This window comes from Ursus arctos, unplaced genomic scaffold, assembly GCF_023065955.2.
Source record: "Ursus arctos isolate Adak ecotype North America unplaced genomic scaffold, UrsArc2.0 scaffold_17, whole genome shotgun sequence".
NCBI lineage: Eukaryota > Metazoa > Chordata > Mammalia > Carnivora > Ursidae > Ursus > Ursus arctos.
In genome coordinates, this window is record NW_026622841.1 from 35,198,837 (window position 1) to 35,211,834 (window position 12,998).

The 12,998-nt window shown below is 50.3% G+C and overlaps 1 protein-coding gene across 1 annotated transcript in view; it reads right to left on the reverse strand.

Annotated features, from left to right (window-relative positions):
* The window catches only part of MOCOS (molybdenum cofactor sulfurase), a 50,514-nt gene extending 38,110 nt beyond the window's left edge, over positions 1-12,404 (reverse strand). Inside the window, exons 1-4 of the mRNA XM_026496203.4 lie at positions 12,046-12,404; positions 5,832-5,921; positions 2,785-2,851; positions 1,036-1,677 (exon numbers count right to left, since the gene is read on the reverse strand). Coding sequence (XP_026351988.2) covers positions 1,036-1,677; positions 2,785-2,851; positions 5,832-5,921; positions 12,046-12,187 — 941 coding nt within the window. The 5' untranslated portion in view covers positions 12,188-12,404. The remainder of the gene's footprint in view (positions 1-1,035; positions 1,678-2,784; positions 2,852-5,831; positions 5,922-12,045) is intronic.
* Between the last annotated feature and the right edge of the window lie 594 nt (positions 12,405-12,998).

Genomic DNA, 12,998 nt, shown 5'->3' on the forward strand with positions numbered 1-12,998 from the left:
TAAATAAAATCTTTAAAAAAAAAAAAAAAAAGATTGTTTCTTTTTTAAAAAAGAAGAAGAAGAAGAAGGAAGGAAGAAAAAAAAAAACACGAGGTGCAGAGATCAAGTCACATGCCCGTGTCCCCACAGCTGGTGTGGGGTAAAGCCAGGATTCAACCGCAGCAGTTCAGCTCTGGGGCCCACACACGTGACAGCGACTCTACCGCCAGGGACACGCCCCCACCCGCAGAACCCTGAGTCTGCACCTGGATCTGTGCGGGATCTGACCCACCTTCCCATCCAGGCCCCAGGCCTTCTGAGGCACCAGCAGGGTGACTAGCTCCCCAATCCCATGGTACTCCCCCCTGCTGGCCCCAGCAAGACCCTGGGTCGACTGCCATTTTTACCCTCTCACGCCATTGACCTTATGGGTCCCAGCCATCCCCACGGGAGAGCTCCTGGCTCCCCACACCCCCTGCCCTGCTGCCTGAGGAAGACACAGAAACCCACAAAGCTGGGCCGTTTGCAGGCAAGCAGCCACCTGCCCTCAAACCCGCTTTGTCACTCACAAGGCTCGCAGAAGCTGCCCCACATGGCCGATGGCCTCTGAATTAACCTAATCTTCTTGCCAACCAGCTGCCAGGCTGAGCGGATTCCAGCCGCTGAATAGCCAGTTGGACGGTCCGTACACCAACCTGTCCCGAACATGCCATCTTTCTCAACGGCTGCTTGCATCAACTCTGGGACAAGGCCTGGTGGCCCCCCCCCCCCGTCCTCTCCTGAGAGCCCTTCCCCTCTCCTGCCTGCGGCCCTCGTCCTCTCACAGCTGCGGAGAAGCCCACAAACGGGGGCCCTGTTCACCAAGCCGCCTGGGGCAGCTCCAGCCCACCTCGGCCTCCCAGATCGGAGCCCTGCCGCCAGCCTCCGCCCCTGCCTCCACTCCAAGCCGCCCACCACCCCACCCAGTGGCCCAGTCTGGCCCCTTGCACAATCGTCTAGGTGCCCCAGGCCAGCCCCTTGCTGAACTGCAGCCAGCCATTCCCAAGGGGAGCTTACCTTTCAGCCACCGAGCGCCTCGGGATATAGAAGTCGTCGCCGGCAAGGTAGGCAGCGGCCGTGCCCCCTCCAAAGTAGGTTTTCCTCAGCAGAGGAGCCACGCGGTTATTCACCAGCAGGGCGCCCAGGCCGGTGGGGAAGCCAAAGATCTTATAGAAGGAGATGGGGACAAAGTCGGCCTGGTGGACCGACAGGTCCAAAGCGGACGTGCTCACGTAGGAGGCCGCGTCGAGCAGCACGAACCACCTCCCAGGCACGGCCACGGGGCCCCTGCGCCCGGCCTGGACCTCTGCTATCCAGGACAGGGGGTATCTGGTTCCGGAGAAGTTACTCTGAGCCGGGTAACAAAAGAGATGCGGAGGCTGGCCGTCGGGGGCACGCGCGCCCGAGCCCCTTGTCTCCGCCCGCCGCATGTCCTCCGGCCGGACCGGGACGCAGGTGACGTTCAGGGCCATGGCGACCTTCCTCATGCCCACCACGGAGGTGTGGCTGTCCGTGAGGTAACAGAACCGGCTCCCGCCGCTCTCCGGGCCCGGGGACACCCACGGGAAGGCCTCCGCCACCAGTTTCAGAGCAGCCGTGCTCCCTGCCGTGAAAATCACGCTGTAGTCCTCCGGGGAGGTGTGGAAGTGCGCCAGAATCCTGGAAGAAGCACAGCGTCAGCCAACTGCGCGCTCTCGCTGGTGTCGCGTGTTCAGAGGCAGCCGTATTTCTACGACACGGGGCCGCTCTCTGCCTTCGTATTTAAGGAAAAAGCCCGGATCAGGTTCGCCACAATGGCGAAGTGGGGGCAGGGGCAGAGCAGGCTGCCCGAGGAGACGACAAACAGGCTCGGACTGGCAAACGCAGCTCCACCTCGCACGTCCCCCACCCCCACCCCAGAGAAGATAAAAATCCACAGGGCGCCTCGGTGGCGCAGTCGCTCCAGCCTCCAACTCTTGATTTCGGCTCAGGTCCTGATCTCAGGGTCGTGATCTAGCCCGGCCTCTGGCTCCACGCTCAGCGGGGAGTCTGCTTGGGAGTCTCGCTCTGCCCCTCCCCCTGCTCGCGTGAGCTCGTCTTCTTCTCAAATAAATAAATAAATATTTTTTAAAAAGATAAAAATCCACAACAACCTTAATCCTAGAAAACACTCTCTCCTTCGTCTGCTCTCTGGCTCTACTCACAGCAAGGTTTAAGTCATCAACTTATTTCGTGGTGCCTTTAATATTGGCAGCCCAGCATCCCTTGCGAATTGGAAATAACTTGAAATTATATCAATTCAAGTAACTTTAGGCACCACCTGGAAATTACTTACTAAAAACTAATTATTATATGTGGAAAAATATAAAGAGCTGTTTCAAGTTCACATATTAGTTAAAAGATTGGGGGGGGTTAATAATGCCTGATGAAACATGAAAAGAAAGCCCAAAGAAAACATTTTTCCTCTCTCTGAAAATGAGACTTAGGAAACTGGGTCCCTCCTGGTCACTCTGGCCCCCAGGCACTCTGGCATCAGCCCAAAGCCACATAGAACAGCTGTGCACACCTCAGGGCTGCCCAGCTGTGCTTCGGGGCTTTCCCACTCTGTACCTACTCGCTCTCACCTTCCCGTCCTCTGCCCCTGATGCTTGACACTGTGCACGTGACCATGTAGCTGCACGTGATCTTCCTGAAACCAACTCAGAACCTTTGTGGGCTGCGGTGGGTGGTAGGAAAGAAGTCCGTCCACCTGGGAGTGCCGATCAGGCTGGCACCTCTGACACTCACCTGTAGCGCACATGCTCCACGGTATCGTGGGTGAGCCTGCTGCTGATATTCTGGCTGTGAGGATTACCTGGCGGGTTACAGAAACAAAGCCATCAAGTCACTACTTCCGTTTCTCCTCTGCATTCCTCCAAAACCCTCTCCTTCCGTGTCTCAAAAAATTAAGCATAACTACTATATGACCCAGCAATACCACTCCTATATACTTAAGGGAAATGAAAAGGCGTGTCCACACAAAGATTCATGCACAGAAATGTTCATAGGCAGGTTTATTGGTAAAGTCAAATTCTGGGAACAACGTGAATATCCATCAGCTGATGAACAGAGAGACAAGATACGGTATATCCACACAATGGGAAAGTATTCACAACAAAAAGGAACAATCTACTGGCTATGTCATGAATGAACCGCAACAACATGCTAAGAAGTCACTTACTGTATGATTCCATTTATATGAAATGTCCAGCAAAGGCAATGGTATAGAAAGAGATTCAGAAAATAGTGGATTAGTGATTGCCTGAGACTGAGGGGGCAACAGGGATTGACTATAAACAGGCATCAGAGATCTTACTGGGGGAGTGAAAATGTTCTAAATAATTTATAATAGTAGTAGCACCACTTGATAAAGTTACCAAAATCACTAAATTGTACATTTGAAATAGATGAATTTTATGATATGTAAAATATAATTCCATTTTTTAAACAATTTTTTAAACAAATAAACCAATTCCTGTAGAACGAGATGGGATCCAGGAAGAACATTCTGGAGATGGAAGTCCGCTCATAGGCAACCAGGCCAATGTAAGAACCTTTTCTGCAAGTTCCCTGAAAGGTGGTTCTGATAATTCCAGGGAACCAAGTACACAACCTCAGGAGGCTGCCCTTTCCCCCAGTCATGAGACAGAGCCATGAACACCACTTAACCTAAATCCCCCTCTGTTGTCCTGTGTTCACACCCCTGCTACTGGCATCATTCCTGCACACATCTAATTTCTCCAAATATGTGAAGGGGGCCATCACATCTCACTTTAGCCCATTCTCAAGGTTAAAGTCTCTCCTAATTTCACTTGTCGATTTCTAGTTTTCCTCCCCTTCTCGGATCCCCCGGGGGTGTGCCCCAAAGTATCATCATCATCTCTCAAAACACGGCCCCCAGACGAGGATGCAGACCTCTCAAGGGGCAAGACATGCAGGGATCAGGCATAAGCATTTCTCGGGAGCAGGACCACAGATGTGCGTTAACACAGTCTTGACCTTTTTTGTTTTAGGGTTTGTTCCTTTGTTTTCTCATTCCATGCCATCTGGTCACACTGGATTTCTGGCCACTAAAGCGACCAATGTTCCTTTTCCATATGCACTAGTAACCAGTTGGACTTGGTACTTCCCCTTACTGCCTCTCAACACCCTGGTTTTTAGCCCCACACCATCAACATAACCTACAGTCTAGATGTTGTTGCCCCTCGACACCTTTCCCACCGTTACGACTCTTGCAAAGGTTCAAGTCTTGTGGATCTCCTTGCAAATCATGGATTCAAATCAAGATAAGGTCCCTCACTGGCATCGCCCCTAGAAACTATTCCCCAGATTTAAAGCTCCGCTGGCTGCCCAGGATCTTAGTGTGGCATGATACGATTATCATCAACTGAGGGGGTCTGGGGAGGGCTCAGGGCTGGTGCCCTGGAGATCCAGCTCCCCCAGCTCGGGCGCTTCCTGACTGTGTGGCTGCGGGTTAGCTACCTACCCTGTCCGGGGCCCAGTTTCTTTATCTGTAAAACAGGAGTGAGGACAGAACCTGTACCTTAGCTCCTTTGATAGCAGTGCCTGTACCCTAGTTTGTGGGAGGACGGAGGGGGAGGGTGGAGCTAAAGCATCTGGAGCAGTCCCTGGAGTGAGTGTTCAGGACACCAGGGCACTCACCGCTCTCACCCCTCCTGCACCTGCTACTGCTGCTTTCAGTTCAAGCTCCCTTTCCAGGCTGCCCATGCCATCCACAGTGACTGCCCATGCTTTCTAGAATAAACATCAGACTTCACAGGGCACCTACAATGCCGCTCCCTACCTCCTCCACTCTCCTCCCCTCCTCTGTGCTCTAGGGCTAATTCCCGGAACCACTAAGGGTCTTGGTTCAGGCTATTACCTCTGCCTGGAATGCCCTTCTCCTCCTCTTTCCTGTGTGAATCCCTGCTCATCCTCCAGGACTCACCCCACTCCTAAGGCAGCTTTTTCTGACACTCACACTGCCAACGCTGTGGCCCTTCAGCCACACACCCCCCAATGGTATTGGCAGGGGGGGGGGGCTTTTGTTCACAGCCCTTCACATAGCTGGTCATTCACATTTATTTTCACTTGATTAAGGTCCTGTGTTGACTAGATCGCAGTCCATGAAGGCAGGACTGTGCTTCCTTTGTTTTCAGGATAGCACCATGTCCCCCTTAGCAAAGTGGCTCAAAAAACATTTACGGAGTGAAAGAATGGGGGGCGCCTGGGGGCACAGTTGGTTAAGCGTCTGACTCTTGGTTTTGGCTCAGGTCCTGATCTCTCAGGGTCATGAGATCCAGCCCCACAACGGGCTCTGCACTCAGTGGGGAGTCTGCTTGAGGTTCTCTCTCTCCCTCTCTTTCTGCCCCTCCCCCCTGATTATGCTCTCTCTCTCTCTCTCTCTCTCTCTCTCTCTCAAATAAGTGAATAAATCTTTTAAAAAAGAAAATGCCTGCATATCCTTCCTGCCACCCTACGCTCTGCACTGCCCTGTCCCACAGGGTCATCCCACCATAAACACAACAACTTTGTACCTCTGTGCCCTTCTGACACTGACCCCTCCTTCTAGAAGTAAACTGTGTCCCTGAGGTAATTCTTCCTATCCTGGTAGTGCATGTGTTCTAGGGACTGACCCGAGGGCTTGCTGACCCCCTCTCCCGTGGAGCCCATTCAGCTCTGTGTGCTCAGCACAGCCCTGGTCTATTAATCTGACGGTTAGTAAGCAGGGATATCAGCTGAATGTAGTTGGCCCCTATTCAATGCAAAACCAGTTTTGGTGTGTTGTTCTTTACCATAAACATTTTCCATGAGATCTTTAGTGAAGCTCGTGAGCTGACTCTGGGGGAACAGTGTGGCTCCTGCATGGTCAAGGTAGACAGTTCCTGAAAGAAAACGCAGAATAACACTGTGGTTATTTTTCAGACGTATTCCACTCATTTCACCTAGATCTGGGTTGTGCGAGCTAACCCTCACAGGGGGCACCACCGGGCTACCGACTTCTCCCAGCCTCTTGATAGGAGCTCCTTAATCCAAATGTAGGCATGAGCAATGGAAGGTTGCACTTTCCATATTGAATGACCTTTAGAGCCCCAAGCAAGCCTTCCTGATTAGCCAGCTCTTTTGTGACCGTGGAACAACATCCCACACAGAGGAGGAGCCCAGCAGACATTTGTGATTCCTGACGGTAAAGCAATTTCACATTATGACTCACTTCCTCCCTGGGATTTCCTTGTCGCTTCCCTGGCAGGCGAGCCCTGATTCTGCTTTCCTGCATGTGAATTCTACATCCCTCAACCCTAGAACAGCTCCAACAGCTTTGGACAGTACTAGGATCATAAATGATCTTCCTAGAGTCTCTCATCAACAGAGACAGGCAAATTTAGATGAAAGTGAGATACTGAGGTTTTTCCCATCAGATGGTGGAGACCAGAAGGTTGGAAAACTCACCATGTGGACGAGGGTGCTGGAAAACAGGCCCCCTGGAACAAGGCTGGTAGGAGGCTACATTGATAGAAATTCTTTATGGACAGCAATTTAGCAATATCGGTCGCACTTTAAAAGCAAACCCATGGGGCACCTCAGTGGCACAGTCGGTTAAGCATCCGACTCTTGGTTTCGGTTCGGGTCATGAGCTCAGGGTCCTAGGATCGAGCCCCACACTGGGCTCCGAACACAGCAGGAAATCTGCTTAAAACTCTCTCTCCCTCTCCCACTGCTCCTCCCCCATGTTCTCTCTCTCTTAAATAAGTAAACAAATCTTTAAAAAATAAAATAAAATAAAAATAAAATGAAACCCTCTTTGACCCAGCAATCCCTCTTCTGGGAATTCATTCGTAAACCTCCATGGTTTGTGAAATGGCCAGCACGTGAGGACATTTAGTGCGACATTGGCTGCAACAGCAGGAGACTGGAAATGACTTAAATATCCACGAACACGTGTTTAAAATAAAGAATTCTTGTACCTCCATCTAGCACTTTATAAGGACTGACAGGAAACAAACTCTGAGATACACTTTCGAGAACATCAATATGAATAGATTCATTCCTTCTTTCATTCACTTAAATGTTTTGTGGGGGGTTTTTTGTGTAGAATGGATTTTTTGTTTCTTTTATAACAGCTTTATTGAGATATAATCCCCATACCATAAAATTCACTGTTTTAGTGGTACTTTTAGCAGATTCACAAAATTGTGCAACCATCACCACTATCTAATTTTATAACACTTTCATTCATCCCAAAAAGAGAGCCCATACCCATTACCAATCACTCCCCAATCCATCCAGCCCTAGCCCCTGGCAACCACTAATCAACCTACCTGTCTCTACAGATTCGCCAATTCTGGGCATTTCATGTAAATGGGATTATACACTCTGTGACCTTTTGTGTCTGACTTCTTTCACTTAGCGTAAGATTTTTCGGGTGCATCCATATTTTCATGTCGTTCCTTTTTATGACTGAACAGTATTCCATTGTATGGACACACCACATTTGTTTATCCACTCATCCCATGATAAACATGTGGGTTGTTTCCATTTTTTTGTCTATTATTAGTGATGCTGCCATGACCATTTACGTGCAAGTTTTTGTGGAGACATCTGTTTTTTCCCATTTGGTGGGTTGTCCTTTCTCAGTGGTGTCCATCGAAGCCTAAAAGGTTTTAATTTCGATGAAATCCAATTTGTCTATTTCTGTTGTTGCTATTGCTTGTAATTTTAGTGTCATAAAAAACTGTTGTCTAATCCAAGATTCTGATGATTATTGTTCATGCTTTCTTCTAAGAGTTTTATATTTTAAGCTCTTATATTTAGGACTTCAATCCATTTTCAGTTAATTTTTTAATACAGTGTGAGGTAGGGGTCCACCTTCATTCTTTTGCATGTGGATACCAGCTGCCCCAACACTATTGGTTGAAGAGACTATTCTTTCCTCTATTGAATAGTCTTGGCCTTCAGTTAAAAAGCAATTGACCATAGACGTATGGGTTTATTTCTGGACTTACAATTTTACTCCATTGTTCTATGCATCTGTCCTCATACCAATACCACACTGTCTTGATTACTGTAATTTCGTATAAATTTTACTTACTTTACTTTTATGGGAAGTGTGAGTCCTTCAACTTTGTTCTTTTCCAAGTTTGCTTTGGCTATTCTGGGTCCCTTCCATTTCTGTATGAATTTTAGGATCAATTTGTCAATTGCTGCAAAAAGGTACCTGGGATTTTGATTGGAATGAGATTCCATCTGTAGGTCAGTTTGGGGAGTATTGTCATCTTAGCAATATTTAGTCCTCAAATTCATCAATACAGGATGTCTTTCCATTGATTTAGATCTTCCTTCATTTCTTTCAATGACATTTTGTAGTTTTCCGTGTTTAAGTCTTGTACTTCTTTTGATAAATTTATTCCTATGTATTTTATTCTTTCTAATGCTTTCCTTTATGTCATTTTCATACCTCTTCTTGCTAGTGTAGGGAAATCGGGTAGATGTTTGTATATTGAGTTTGTGTCCTGTAACCTTGCTGAACTTGTTTTTTAGTTCTAACAGTTTATATGTGGATTCTTTAGGATTTGCTATATACAAGATTGTGTTACCCACAAATAGAGATGGTTCACTTCTTCCTTTCTGATCTGGGAGACTTTTATTTCATTTTCTTGCCTAATTGTCCTGACTGGAACCTCTAGTACAATGCTGAATAGAAGTGGTGAGACCAGATATCCTTGTCTCATTCCCGATCTTATGGGTAAAGCTGTCAGTCTTTCTCCAGTAAGTATGATATTAGTTGTGGGTTTTCTATGCAGATAGCCTTTATCAGGTCAATTAAGTTTCCTTCTATTTCCTAGTTTCTTGTATTTTTACACTCGAGAAATGTTTACTGAGTACTTACTGTGTGTCTGGCACTGCTCTAGGTAGCAGAGACATAATAGACAAAAGAGAAGCCAGTATAATAGCGACAAAGAAAGACCATAAATAAATGTAAGCTGTGTCAGGTAACATGCTATGGCTCAATTGTGTAATAAAAAAAGGTACACACACATATAAATAGACAACAACTCAAAAGAGCTGACTCTGGGGCAACCACCATGGCTGTGGCTGGAGTGAGAGGGGGCTCCCTGGCCATTCTTTACCCTCCTTTGGCATCATTTGAGTGCTGTGTAAATGTGCTACCTAGCCCAAAAAGTTAGTTTTAGAATAATATTCTCTTTAACTGAAGATTCAGAAATACAAAAGCAGTACACCAAAAGAAAGGCTTTTGTCCCCCCCCCCCCCCGGCATCAGGGCGATGTTTATGTGAGGACACACCGCATGTGTGAAACCTGAGGGGTCCCCAGGGAGCACCACAGCCTTGGCCATGGTCCAGGGAGGCTTTTGGGAGAAGCCTGCTTTGGCCTTTGGTCCAGTAGTTAATTTTGCAAAACCAGGCAAGCGTGTTAGATTAGCTAGAGATCTGATCTTCGGAGAAGCCAGCTAGCATCGTGGTTAACAGTGCGGAATCCAAGTCAACCAACTTGATTGAATCCTGCTCTACCACTAGCCATTCTGGATCCCTGTTTCTTCATCTGCAGATGGGATGGGGGTTAAAAGAATTGGTAAACAGAGCCCAGTTTAGTGCTTGAGACACAGTAACACCTCATGAGATTTGGCAAGAAGCTGGCAAATGACCCCCAAACCCACTGGCATTGGGTCTTCAAGAAGGAAATTCCAGGGTCTCTTCTAGATCATGCTTCTTCAGTTCTCAGTTCCACACAGGTTGAGTGGTCATCCACTGGCACCCTGAGACTTCAAGAACCATTTGAACCACATCTGAAAATTCAATATGCTCCCTTCACCAAGACAAGGGAATTCCCATCCTATTGGCTGGGCAAAATATTTCATTTAAAGATTAAGCATGTAATTATCTAGAACTACCACTTAATCAGATAAGCTCTCAAACTTGCACAAAACTATGAAGGGAAGGAGGAGGGGAAAGGAAGAGGAGGTGAAAGTTATGTTATTTTGTTTTGTTTTTCCCAGCCCCATGAGAGAAAAAAAAGTGAATATGTTCCAAGACTCCCAGCTGTGGGACGGGTGGATTTAATCCACAAAAAGTCTACTTGAACTATTAATGTAAAGGAAATGCTGGATACTTGCACTAGATAGATAGATAGATAGATAGATAGACAGACAGAATACAATACAGTAGATGTTAAAGGGGCTCTGAAGGCCAGCCTCGGATCCTAGCTATCACATTTAAATTTCACATTTAAGGGAAAGGGTGCTGTTCTCTGAGGGACACAAATGAAACAAGTAGGGGCCCAGAACATACCTCTACTTTCCCAGGGTAGTGTTGAGGGGAGAGGACAGCCAGTGGTGGCTGTGAGGGACCAGAGCTGGAAGGATTAGGGGATTAAGCAGGTGTGGTGCAGAAATAATTACGGACTGCACAGTTACAGCCTCTGAGATTTGCTTCCAAAGAATGGGGAGCCTCCTTCCCTCCCCCCACACCTGTGGGTGTTCATTGTACTGGTCTATTTCTAGGGTGGAAATTTCCATAATAAAAAATGTCAGGGACAGCAGGCAGAAGCGGAGGGGTGAGGTGCTGTCTCCTCCAGGTGAATGTGCCACTGGGAAGAATGGGGAGGTAGTAAAGGGGCGGCCAGAAGGTCCCCTGTCTCCCTCCTGAGATTCCCTACTGAAGTACAGACAGGAGACACACGGAGAGGAGGCCACAGCCCTGAAAACCCCAAAGGGACAAAACAGTCACTACCCCAAACACGAGAACATGACCCAGAAGAGCTGAAATCAGCTACCTGATTAATGACACGGGACATCACCTGCTGTTCCGCCACAAGCTTGGGAGCAGTCTCCTGTTGTTCAACGGGAAAGAGTAAGTACACCTCCCATCCTGGTGCCTGGTGCCACGACCGTGCCCACTTAACCTCCCGTCCCTCCCTGCTCCAGGGGCAGGCAGTTCCAAAGCTCCAGGAAGACCCTCACACGAGGTCCCTGGCAAAACAGTGAGTCCTGACCCGAGCGGGAGCAAGCGCTGGGCAAGGCCACGGGCCAGATGGAGCTTGATTAAAAATTTATTTATTATTTTTAACGATTTTATTTATTTGACACAGAGAGAGAGAGAGAGAAAGAGCGAGAAAGAGACAGAACAAGCAGGGGGAGCGGCAGGCAGAGGGAGAAGCAGGCTCCCTGCAGGGAGCCCGATGTAGGGCTCGATTCCAGGACCCTGAGATCATGACCCCAGCCGAAAGCAGACGCTTAACCAACTGATCCACCCAGGCGCCCCTTGATTTAAAATTTAACCAGCCTGTTCTGCCTTGAGGAAATCAAAGGGACGATGTGATCCTGGTCCTCTCGTCCAATTTACAGGCTCGTCCTGTACTTAAAGCTCAAACTGCACGGTTTGCTAATGCGCGTCCCCCAGCGAGCTGGAGTTCGGAGGTATTGTTCTGACCGCACGAGTGAGAGAGATGAGGCTTTGAAAATAGAAGATGCGGTGAACTCAGTCTCCCGAGGCTGTAGCCTCTCGGTCCCAACCGCGCGCGCCCCCCGAGTCGCGGTCCCAACCCCGCGCACTGGTCACCCACGCACTGCACCTGTCCGCAGGCGAGCACCTGAACAGTCAGGGGCGCGGGACATTCCTGCATTTTGCAACCCTGGCTCCAGTCGGACCTTTAGAGCCCGGGGTCTCGTAGCAAGCGAGGGCAAAAGGAATTCCTAAGCCTGGCCCGCGGAGGGCGAGGACGGGTGAGTAAGGACCAGGCTGGTCCTGCACCACGGTAAAGTCTAAGGAGCAAGAGTAGCAAGAAATCTTGGGCTGCCGGTGCGACCTCAGGGAGCCGGGTCCACGAAGCGGACGCGTGGACACGTCCCTACAGGTCTTTCGATCCAACATTTATCCCAGATAAGGTGAGCTGCTTCCACCTAGAGCCAAAGCTCCTTCCACGTCAGTTCCAGAACACGGCGCCCGCCACGTACCCCATGCCCACCCCGCACAGGTGCCCCCGCCGGCCTCACCTGCCAGGCGGCCGAATTCGCGCTGGCGCAGCTCCCGCAGGCTGCGCGGGCCATAGCCGTAGGCGAGCGGCTGCTTGCTGGACTCCCGGAACCGCGCGAAGGCTAGCAGCTCAGCACCCCGGGGCGCCGCCCCGCCGGCCATGACTCAGGGCCGCCCGCCGCGCCGTCCGGGCCGCCGGGCCGGGGGAAATGCCGAGGCCGGCGGGCGGCGACTCCGCCTCCGCCGCGCCCGGGCCGCACCTCCCGGTCCTCCAAGGGCACCTGGTCCGCGGCCGAGGGCGGCGCCTCTCCGGGCGGCCCCGCTTGCCAGCGGCGCTGACTCACGGAGTTTCACTTCTTTGCGGCCCTTTTCCTGGGGGCGGGGCAAGGAAGTGCCCGTTTTCGTGATCCCTTTGAACAGCTTCCCAGTGGAGCCCACGGAGATGCCCCCAAAGCCCCGTCGAACACGAAGCTCTCGTTTACCTATGGTGCCACGAAGAGGCTGGTGGCAGAAGTAACTGCTTTTTCCTGCGAGGCAACCTGAAACCTGGCGATCCTCCCGGCCCGATTCCCCCGGTCCCTAGCCCCGCACGGCACCCGGGACCCTCACTCTCCGCGGCGGAACCCTTGTGGACGTGACCCGTGCCGGGAGACTTCTTGCTGCTCCGCACTGGGGTGTGCGCTCGGCGTGTCTGAAAATGCGGCTGAGCAAAGTGTGGGAGAGGAAAAAAGATCGGGGATCCTTGCGGTTGGTTAATACCTGGTTGCGCACCGTCGAAACCGTGGCTCGGATGCGATTCGGACCGGAGGGCCTCCTGCGCTCCGCCCTTGGGCCTGCAACCTGGGTACCGAGTCAGAGCTGCTCTGTTCCGGGCACCAGTGCCTCAGGACTGAGCAGCCTGCTAAGCCCAGGTGTCGGAAGTGCGGACCCCGTGCGGGAGCGAGTGGGCTGGGGCACAGCGTGGGGCCCAGGT